Source organism: Tachypleus tridentatus, chromosome 8, assembly GCF_004210375.1.
Source record: "Tachypleus tridentatus isolate NWPU-2018 chromosome 8, ASM421037v1, whole genome shotgun sequence".
Classification (NCBI taxonomy): Eukaryota; Metazoa; Arthropoda; class Merostomata; order Xiphosura; family Limulidae; genus Tachypleus; species Tachypleus tridentatus.
In genome coordinates, this window is record NC_134832.1 from 38,561,527 (window position 1) to 38,573,731 (window position 12,205).

At 29.0% G+C, this 12,205-nt stretch overlaps 1 protein-coding gene across 3 annotated transcripts in view; it reads right to left on the minus strand.

Moving 5' to 3' along the window:
• LOC143222206 (small subunit processome component 20 homolog) overlaps window positions 1–12,205 on the minus strand; it is a 187,109-nt gene that overhangs the window by 45,454 nt on the left and 129,450 nt on the right. For all 3 annotated transcript variants that reach the window (XR_013012094.1, XM_076448333.1, XM_076448334.1), the window contains 3 exons: window positions 10,971–11,140; window positions 8,409–8,548; window positions 4,997–5,153 (listed from right to left, as the gene is read on the minus strand). Coding sequence is in view for 2 of the 3 variants with exons in the window: in XM_076448333.1 (XP_076304448.1) it covers window positions 4,997–5,153; window positions 8,409–8,548; window positions 10,971–11,140 (467 nt within the window). In the remaining variant the exon portion in view is untranslated. The remainder of the gene's footprint in view (window positions 1–4,996; window positions 5,154–8,408; window positions 8,549–10,970; window positions 11,141–12,205) is intronic.

The following is a 12,205-nucleotide window of genomic DNA, read 5'->3' on the forward strand; positions in this document are numbered from 1 at the left end:
ACTCTTACAAATTTATGTATAGAGAGAGGTTATGCTCATGTTACTGAAAATGCATATTAGGTATCAAAAATAACAATGTTTTAAATTATATTTATGGTTACTTCTGCAATTTAAGAATTTGTGTTTATATAACAGGCAGAACAACTTTCTTACAATTTATGATTAATACAGTATTCAGCTCAAGTTAATAAATTTTAATTCAGAGTTACACAGCATAATGAAGGGTGCAGTATGAAATAGCATTTGGAATTTTTTCCTGACAGTGAAATGTAAACCAATGATGTAAAGGAAACAGGCAACCAAGCATCATTGCATAATATAGTCTTTGTAAAACAACATATTACCTTCATTGGTCTGTGTACTTCAAAACAGATCAGTTAAATGTCATAAATCCAACTGTTTTATTTTCAGTTTTCACAGGTTAAAAAACTAACATTCAATGCATGAGCAATGTTTCCAATACAGATCCATCTGTTTTTTGTGATCTCATTTAATCCTTCAGTCATCTTATCACTTATTACAGTTTGTGATGAATTTGAGTTTGCATATCTTTAACACTCTGTGAAATTAATTCAGTCAGTGTAACAAATGTCAGCCTTCTACCACCATTACTCTTGCAGCTTTAAGCAGCCAAAGTTGCCTGAAAATGAATTCGCCAAAAAAAAGAAGAAAAAAAAGACTAAAATTTTCAGGGCTGTAAATCAGAAACTATTAGAAATATTGATCTAATCTTTGGCAATTTTTCATTATATGCATAGATGAGCACATGTGATTTTTTTCAAGGCATTCTGTGGGGGTCACCTGTAGCCCCCTGGATGATTTTACATGGAATGACCCTCATTTAATCAATTTTACAGCTAATGATTTACTGAAACACTTGTGTATTATGAAATAAGATTCATTACCTTACTTTTTATAACAGTTGGTATATGTACACAGCCCCTTCATACTTTTTTTATTTATGGACATGATAACAACAGTTGCCATTCTGTTGTCACCAAGTATTGTGGCGACACATTAACTCTGATACCTTTGCAGATAATGGTCATTGGACTTCTTTGACATTTTTACTTGGTGGTTTCAATTTACTCACATACAATACATATAAAGAAAACAAAACAAAACACTTCTTTCTCTTTCTGAGTACACTGAAAGTATCATCATCACTATCAGAAGTATATTGTTTGTGATATGTTCTTGATAATTCTTTAAAATACTATTAGTAAATCTCAACATAAAGTAGTCAACTGCATCCAACAATTATCTACCATATAATATAGGAGGATAATCTTTAATATTCCAAGATCCTTGGTTCCATCTTACCCCATTTGGGGTTACAAGGCCCTGCTCACACATGGGAATAAAAATAAGTTTCGGAATAATACAGTAAAAACCTGTCTAAGCGAGAAACTGCATAAGGTGGAAACCTGTACAAGCCAAAAATATCAAAAGTTTGCAAAATTATCTTAAGATTTCTCTTACAGAAGGTCCTCTATATGGCACAACCTGCATAATGTGGACAGAAAACTATCTTTCACCTTCCTCATCTATCAACAAGTAGAATTAGAACCTGAGTAAGGTGGAAAAAATGTTTTAATTAAATATTAATTTATTATTTAATTAATAATTTCTTTAAATATTAATAAATTCTTGTTTGATTAATAGTTTGTTTTAATATTGATAAATTCTCGGACATTTTCTTACAGTAAATATTGGTTAAATATATTCTGTTCTTTTTTCTGCCATCATTATTCTGGAGGTCACTATTTGAAACAACGACTGACTGTACTTTTGGTCACATTTACTGATGGAAAACTAGAGAAGCCATGGGTAATAAGTAAAAGTGAAAATCTGCATTGTTTCAAAAATTTAACAAAGAATCAGCTTCCTGTGGAATAGAAAGCAAATAATAAAGCATGGATGGCAAGTGCTATATTGGATGAATTTTTGAACAAATTAAACAAAAGAATGGAACAAGAAAATAGGAATATTCTACTTTCCCTAGATAATGCAACTTGTCACCCAAAAATTCAGCTTAATGTTCATTTAGTCTACCTCTATGTACAACATCAGTTCTACAGCCACTAGATAATGTAATTATACAGTGTATAAAAGTGAAAAAAAGAAATTTGATGCTTCAGCATATTATTGGAAACATGGATGACTGTAAGAGGGCATATGAAATGACCATGAAAATTGACATATTAGATACAATTACATTTTAATGTCATTCAATCAAATGCGTAATAATGTGCTTTCAAAACTGTGGATTTATTCTTAATAATGGTGGATACCGTGGAGAAGTTGTTTGTTATGATGATTCTAGTGAAATCCAAACTCTGATTGAGAAGATTGATGCAGATGATTCTGTGAACAGGGAAAGTTTTGTGAATGCTGCCAAGAATGTTTTAACAGAAACTGATGAAACTGATTTAAAATCCACAATAGAATCACAAGATGGTAACAATGTGAGAGATTCAAAAGATGAACAAAATGGAAAATATAGTGAGGAAATTACTACTTTATCGCAAGTGTAAGTTATATTAAAGCTATCAAATTGTATGCAAGAATGAAGGGGGAAAATGAACTTCATGAAAAGACTGTAGAATTGGCATTCTCTTTTAACTGCATGAGAAAGCCCATTAAAAAATGAAACAGTTGAAATTGGACACTTTCTTCAAAGTATTTGATTAAGATTTTGTGTACTTATGTATATTTTGAATTATTTTTGTTCTTATTCTAATAAATATGGTATAAACAGTATAATAATTTTATTCACAAATGTCTTACTTCCCTTAAGTCAAAAATTATATATAATTAAGGAAGTGCATGTTCACTATCTAACCTGGAAAACATGCTTAAGCCAGAAATTTTATTCAGTCACATGCAATTCTGCCTTAGACAGGTTTTACTGTATAATGAAGAAAGGAAATTAAATTATATCTTCAATTTACTTTACCTCTGGAAGAAATCAGAAACATTTATGTGTATACTGATAATAATGTTTTAATTAAGAAATATGAAAAACATGATATAATGCCATGCCTTAAGAATACAATCATGGTAGTTCAAATTCCCAATTAAATACCTGCACCTAAAACAAAAAAAAAACCTTTACAACTAAAAATGTTCAATGTTAGTAAAAGCAATTACAAAACATTAAACCAATCTACATCTTTATCCTCTAGCCACTTTAATTCAACTTATTAAGCTTTCAGCACTTTAGCAGCTTTTGGTGAAGGCTCTGGTAGATTATCTTGGCCCTCTTCCTCTTCTCCATTGTTCTCCAATGACCCAAGAAGAATCTACATCTTGTTGGTGACACTATTCAGAATGTTACTTACTGACAGATGCTCAAACACAAAATAGATGTCATTAATGGTCAAGCAACTCTTGGTTATGATTAGTTGCAATGACTTCTTCAAGAGTAAAGCCTTTAAAATTCTCATCCCTTAAGCTTATGCTGTAGTGCTTCACTCTCTTCCTGATCTTAAAGTGCTTCATACAGTTTTTGCTTCTTCCTTGTTCCACACTTCCTTGCCTAGCTCAAGGGCCACTACTGCTTAATTGAAGTTTTTAGTTTAAACATCTCAATTAATACTATCTTTCAGTTTCCATAGTTTTCATTTGCATTCTGGTAATGACATGACCATATTGCTGTAAAGCCTGAATGGAGGGGGAGGAATATAACTTGCAAAGAACAATCATATAGTTTATAGAACATAGGAATGGTGGGTCAGTGATCACTGATGTTTTTTATTATTATTATATAAACCTTACCTTTGTGCACAGGAAAAACAATGATTATACAGTGCAACTGTGAAATGTAGGGCTTGTAAAAATATAAAATTTCCAAAAAGTTGATTATCATTTGATATGAGCTGCAGATAATCACAAGATAGATGAAGCAATGGTTACAGAAGTGATCAATCAAAGGTTAATTAAGTTAAGAAAAACTGAACTCACTTTTGATGACTGTTCAGAAATGAATTATTTTAATTTTACACTGGCTTTCAATTTATCCATTACATTATTTAAAATTAACCAAACTACCACAGAAATAGGTTTGTGTTTTTTTAAAATGCTTCTTGTTATATCGCTTAAGTAAGAAACTGCTGTTGTTTGTGCTTCTTCATTCTAAAAAATGGGGTCTACAAACATTAAGTGTTATGTCTGAAATTGCATTGTATAGAAACACGTTATATTGAGGTTTAGGTGTACCTTCTTCACATTTTGATATTAACTAGTAAAGTACTGAAACATAAGTTTCAAACCCTTATGCATATTATTAGTGCTTTCAATCAGCATCACTAGAGTTATGCACTTATAATGAAATCTTAGAAAACTACTATTAACTCTTAATATGAATTTACATTTTGAATATAAACTTTCCAAAAATTTCACATACTTTTAGTTCAATACTGAAATATATTTTCCTTTAATAAACTCCAAATGGGTTTGCAATAAAATTATTTTTGAGATTCTGCAACCACCTATCATATTCTTCTCTGCAAAATTCAAAAACAGGAAAAAATAAAATGTGTGTGTGTGCGTTTTCTTACAGCAAAGCCACATCAGACTATCTGCTGAGCCCACCAAGGGGAATTGTACCCCTGATTTTAAAGTTGTAAATCCATAGACTTACTGCTGTACTAGAGGGGGACAAAAATAAAATGAATTAAATGTGAAATAATTTTACTCCATTAGTTCAATTTCCATTGAAAAATAAGTTTTGATTTTTTATGCTAAACTTTTGGTAAGTGGAATTTTTACCATACCTGAAAATGTAACATTTTAAGCTCGTATTTCAAATTCTGATATATATAAACACACGCACATACACATAATGATAGAATTGGCATAAAACAATACCTAAAGAAGTTGAATAGACTTAACAATACCCAGATACTCAAGGACTTTCAAATAATTAAATATATTTCTATAGACACTTTTCATTCATTTGAAATACTATGATTCACAAAGACATTTTACATACCTGATATCCTTTCTTCATTACACCTTGCATTTCTCGTAGCAAAAACCAAAAGTACTGTGGGCCTAATGACTGCATAATTTTAAGCAAGGTTTCACGTGTGATTTCTCGAATACTTTCTGTTCGTGATTTTAAAAGGTTACAAATCTTCAAAAACAATCTAAGAGTAAAAAACAAATGAAATCAATTACAATACTACCTTTCTTACCCCAAATACTGTCTCAATATTTTAACTTGAGATTTCATTAATATCATTTAGATGTAGAAAGGATAAGTAAGAAATTGGTGCTGTTATTAACCTGAAGATGGCCTAGGAAGGTTGAAACATTGTTCTCTGCTCATCAATAAAAGTGTTAATGCTCATACCAGCTGTTCTGAGACATATTTTAATTTCATGTGGGTTTCTTACCATCAAGAGTTAGTTGGTTTGTCTTGAAGATATCATCTTATAGCTCTATATTAAGTGTAACTCTGGCCAAAGTTTAATATCAGAATAATGTTTCTTTTTCTATCAGTTTGCTTACATATTTTTCCCCATGTTCACTTCTCATTGCAATATCTCACTAATGTTGCTATTGAAGCTACATTTTGTAACATTTTAGCTTGGACCTGAATTGTTCAATCAGATCAAACATTCTATCAATTCAGAAAACAGTAATCTTAAAAGACAGAGAAATTAAGACATTTTCTTGCAATTGACCTAACAAACATAAACCTGGCTTGTAATCTATCAGCTATCCAGTACATCTGTGCTTAATGCATCAGTTGTTCAGTCAGCAATTTTTTACTCCTTATAGTACAGTGTACATATAGGTATGCCAATGAAGGTGGGATGGTACATAATAAGCATAGCTCACATGAAGAATGATACACAGTGAAACAACATTTATAAATCTGACCTTTTTTAATTTATAAAAAATGGTAAGATATTCTTAAAAATTACAAATATTTTGTATATCAAGAATGAGATTATGTTTAACAATTATTGCCAATAAAATTTGTTACTTATTTGTTGTAGTTATTTGCACTTAAACTCTGAATTGTTTGAATCCAAGATGATTTTCATGATAAATATAAAAATACTTTCTTCATCTTATAGATTTCATATTTCATTTCCATAATTTCTAGAACCTTCTAAAATGAATAGCATCAGTTAAATAAATGTTTATTTTCATGGTCTATTTTCTTTAACATGTCACCCATTCTAGTTATTATCATTAATGTATAGTGCAATGCAATACTTAAAAAACAAATGTGCACATACCTTTCAATTTTCATCAAATAGCCTTTAAATACCTTCTATTGGTTACATTTTTAATTGAATGTCTTTAACTTTTCAGATATAATTTACTTTTAATGTTTGATTTTCCACTCATGTCCTGCAATATTTTTAGTTTTTCATAGCAACACATATCCATGAGTATTCCCAGCAAATATTACAGTATAAATGGCTGAGAAACTTTAGCCATCAATAGAATGGCACACCAAGATGATCAATATTTAAAAAAAATATTAATAATTTCAAACATGTATCTTAAAACACAAACAACACATTATTAAAGAAAATATAAAACTACAACCTAAACAAAATGCAACTGTTTATATAACTAGTGTATTTTCTGATGAGAAATAATACTGAAGTTGCAAGAACAAGCGACAACAGTGCTAGTTCTTTATGAAATTCTTCACACCAATATTAAAGTAACTGTTAGCAGTAACATGTTTCAAAAAGTGCTCTTCCCACTGGTTATAAACATCTAATTAAACTAAATATAATTGGCTGAGAAATTGCAACTCTGTGTAAAAAAGTAGGCATGGAATTTGTCAAGAGTTCAGAGAAATTTATTTCTCTTCTCTTTGAACACGTCCAAACAGCTTGATAGAAGAATGTGTAAACAGTACAGTTAATCCAGATTCTTTCTATACATAGAAAATTTTGTACACGTCAAGTCAAATTCAAGGTACAAAGTTCAAAAGTTAAATTTTTTTTTTGAAAAGTGCATCAAACTAAATTTTAAGAATTTTTTGCAGGCTTTCTTTTGAAATAATGGAATTGAAACTTAAATAATATAAAAATAAAGTTTTGAACTTTTAATGGTACACATTGATCACTTAATTAAACATGCTTAGTAAAGGGGGTACCCATAATCACAGGGTTAAAGACTAAAGATACTTTCAAATGAAATATTTACTAGTAAATACTCACATATATAAATAATTTACCATGTATTAGGAACTGATTATGTATTATATATAATACAGCACTATCATAACAATATAATGAATTTCATAAGATTTACAAAATATATGTACACAAGATTTACTGAAGAATACCGGTAAACCTCTTTTAAATGCTTTCTGGAATGATTTGAGCTTAAAGTTCATAAAGCTAGTATAAATGTTTTGGAAAAAAAACTACCCATATACAGGTATGAATTTACTAATTAATATTTCTCATCAAAATTCATATAATATATAGTAAATCCTAAAACATATAGTATTTGAATAATTTAGATTTAAAAATACCTTCAGTATTTCAAGCATTGCATTCAAATTAAAACCATACTTTCACATAAAGAACTTGAGTTAATACAAATAATTTTTCTTTTGTAATTACATTAATTTGCATTTTAACTTATACTAAAACTCATTCCATAAAGACCCCTTTTGTAATTCACATATAAAGTAAAAAATCAGCAGTTTTTATTAAAAAAAACCTACTTTTAAAAGTATTACACAGGAAAACAAAGTGAAAGACAATGGTAAACAAAAGTTTCTGTTTGGCAACTATAAAACATCATGGTTTAATTACAATTGACCATTTACACACATTTGTTATGACAAATAGCTGTGTAGGTGTGTGTTTTGAATGAAATAAAACACCACCAATTGTGCTTTTGGAATAATTCAAGGTCAACAATAATGAATCTTTGATTTTTATATTTATGATACATTCATTCAAAGACCATATAAATTACTGCTGTTAAAATCATCTGAACTCACCAATGTCATAGTTTTAACCTTACAATTAAAACTTTTTAGGCTCAAAGTTTCTAAAAACAGTTAATTTCATAGTTAGTACATAATTAATTCAAATACAGTTAACAGAGAAAAATTATACAAATGTATAATTATAAATTTCTTTCTTTATTAATTTGTTTAAGATATCAAGTGACAAAATGTATTTTTCTCCTGCTTGAGGCAATCAGGAAAAATGGTAAGCAGGTGAAATTTTGATCCATTTTCACGTGTCTTTGTGAAAATGGATCAAAACAATGTCTCATTACCAGGTTACCAAGAAGGTTGTTTATTCGAACATTTTTTGTTTTAATTTACTTGTAAGCATAACCAATGTAAATACTAAGTATATTTTAAATGAACAGAAACTATATATTTATTACAGACAAATACTAACCCAGGAAGGTTTTGTTCTAGCATTCCATGAGGCAATACTTGTAATAATTTGACCATAGCAATGGCTATTGGAACTCTCAATATTTCCTCATCTTCTGGGAATGAGCGTCTAGCCAGTTTATGTTCCTCATCACTACGAGTCTGTTTAGACAATATGCTAGTTAATATATAATTAATGCACAACAATATCACATTGAAATTTTTAAAATAATTAATTCAGTCTTGTTTAAGTACATATCATATAACAATGAACTAGATTTTTTATTCGAAATTCCAAAGACAAATGTGATATTGAAAAAACAAACAGGTTTAATCTGTAAAGATCTAATTTTGATAACACTTCCCTTGTAACTTAGCTTTGAAAATGGTAGAAATGGAACCCATGTTAAGAAGAAATCCTAGCATTTGGTTGATGTTTTGCAGAGCAGGTTTATTAATAATACCTTAAAGTTTCATCCCTAGATACATGTACATAAATACTCCATAACTTTAATGTATTAAGAAACAATAGACCTGTTTTAAATTCTAATTCTATCAGACATACGTTTCTTTTCATTTGAATAAAGAAGTCACTAACTTTGAAATTTAAAAGTTTAAAACCAATATATTTTTCATCACATATAAACTTTATGTTTTTGATAAAAGAATACTAGTTTGGCTTTAACATTGATTATAAAAAAAAAGTCATACACACGGCTAATTTGTTTTAACTGACCACAAATCTATCCATTAACCCCAATGGCTATCTCTTTAAACACTTTTCTGCACAAATTACCGAGTAGTATTCAAATTTAATTTCACAACTTTACTGATAATTAATGTATGTGAGTAAAATTAACATTACAATGTATGTTATGATTCTAAGGTTTATGTTCTCTATGTTTTAATTCATTTATTTTAAAAGAAACCTTTAAAAAATACATAACTTCAATTCTGTATTTTCATATGGCCTACAAGCTGTGAAAATTATTAATTTCCACACTCCCTATCTTGACTCAGAATATGCTAGTCTTTCAGATGTATTTCTAGACAATTAAGTACATTAACTTGCATTATTGACATGATCTCTTGCCAAATGGAGTAAAAACAAGTAATAAATTATGTTAAACCCTGACAAGTGCCATGCCCACCTGCTATAGTTTTATTTGAACTTTGTAACATGCATGTAGTTGGTACACACACATAGCCATTAGAAAGAGCTTAGTTTACACTATAAACCACTGCCAGTTATTTTGAAATTTGCATAGAGTTGTCATCATCTGGTAGATTTAAGTGCTCATAGTATTGTTGGCTACTTGATCCCCAATAGCACTTAGTTTTTTTCTTAGCTAAATATGTTATAGTTACAGAGAGGTAGTTAAACTATATTTAAACCTTACTTTTACACCTTAGTTAATTATGTATTATTTATGTTTTAAGACGCATAACTGAAGGGTGTAAACATTTTTTAAATATACATCACATTTTGCATAATTTTTCAAGCTTAAGATCTTACACAAGGAGAAGATAATTTTGTTGAAGGCTAGTGTATCTCTGCTGAAGGTACTGTATTTACACCCCAAGAGCACCAGTGACTTGTGCTGAGATGAGTAATAAAAAGTAAAGGACAAGAAAGGAAAACAAAAAAATTAAATGTACGTAAAAAATAAATTGCTTGAAATTATAAGTGTATAGTAACCAAAAGATCTTTAAATATTTTTTTTAAATTAAAAAATATGTACATTTTCCCTTATTTCCTAATTTTAAACATTTTATTACACTGTATGTTGACATTATAAAGAAAATATGTAAACCTTTAATAAAAAAATATTCTGATATTCACTTAGGATATTCTAGATATTAATCAAATAAAATATGAAAACTATAAGATGAATAAAAGTATTTTTACACTTAAAATGAAAATAATCTTGCACTTAAACCGTTGAGAGACTAAGTGCAAATAACTACGTCAGATAAATAATAAAGCAGAAGCAATTAATTAAGATAAAATCATTCTTTGTGCACAAAATATACAATCTTTAAAAAATATTACCAATTTTTTTTAAGGATATGTTAAATCTCAGAGTTACAAAACATATTGTTGCATAAATGAAATTCTCATACTTTCCCAAGTCAAAAGGGTTAAAAAATATTAGTAAGCCAAATGTAAACAAGTTTGATGTCTTTCATCAGATCTAAATTCTATTCTTAAAAGAGATATAAAATAGCTTTCCTTTACTATGGATGTAGCTAATATGAGAATAATTTTTATATTTTAGTCTTTACTTTTGGCAAAACAAAGATTTACTGTTACTATTTTTAAAGAAATAATATGCTAATTATTTTACATGTTTAAAAATTTTACAATAATACCACTGATGAGCTATTAAAAATCAGGACATGTACTGTTGAAGCTGGATAGCTATCTTGTAACAACTTTTTGCATTAAAATATTGTTTGCAATTATGGGTTAAGAGAAGTAATGAAATTATATACAATAAAATGTTTCACAAATAAAAAACATTTTCTTTATCATTTTATAGATATCATAACTGCATAAAATACTACTCAACAGTTACTGTACCTTTTGTGTTAAACAACGATGAAGTTGAGGTAGCAAACTCCTGGCAATACTGTGGTGAATTTTAGTAGCCATTTCTTCATCCATGAGTTCTTTTTGAAATTCGTTTACTTGGTTACTTTCTTTGTTACTAGAATCAGTTTCTTGTGTGGGAGGTATACCAGTATGAGAAACTAAATGTAAATAGCAAAAACATGATTAAAGCACTAAAATATAAAGTAAGGCCTTTGATATTATGATTTTAAATTACTATGATAAAATTTTACATCCAATAACTTGTGTTTGTCTGATTCTTAAATATTTCATTAACCAAGAACAAATATTATATCAATTTGTTAAGCAAAAAATAATATACTTTACAAAATTTTAATACTAGGATATTATGTTATAAATATTTATATGCAAAAACGGCTCGTTTGGGTTGAGAAAATATTTTACATGGAAGAGCGAACAACGTTTCGACCTTCTTCGGTCATTGTCAGGTTCACAAAGAAAGAGGTAACTGAGCGGAAGCTGACCACATGTTTGAAATGGGTTGTGTAACTGTGTGTCGAAATGTAGAGGGCGGTATTAGATGTTTGAATATATAATTTTATTTATTTTATTATATTAAAATAGGTATAAAGGCGTTCCTTTATATTGGTTTATTTTGGGTTTAAGTTGTTGTATAAGTAAGGCTTCTTTAATTTTGCGTTTGTTTATGTTTGTTTCTTTATTTAGTATTTGAGTGTTTTCTATGGTTATGTTGTGTTTATTTGACTTGCAGTGTTCGAAAACGTGTGAAGGTGACTTTTTATGTTCTTTGAATCTGGTTTCCATTTTTCTACTTGTTTCTCCAATATAGAAGTCGTGGCAGTTATCACATTGTATTTTATAAATAATGTTGGTGTGGTGTTTGTCAGTGTAGTTTTTACATAGTATAGACCTCAGTTTTGTGCCTGGTTTTTGAATAAATTTGGTATTAACTGGAATGTCATATTTTGTTACTAATTTTTGCCAAATGTTGGTTATTTGGCAAATAACCGAAAAATCACCCATACTGGACTATACATTCCTTGGGACTCAGCACAAGAAACAAAGCAAAAACTGAACATACTAAGAAACCAAATAAACACAGCCATAAAACTATGCTCACCAGATAAAATTAACGATGAATTAGACAAAATAAAACAATACTTCATCAACATCAATAAGCTTCTTCCACAAACCGTAGAAAACATTATAAGCACACACCTAGA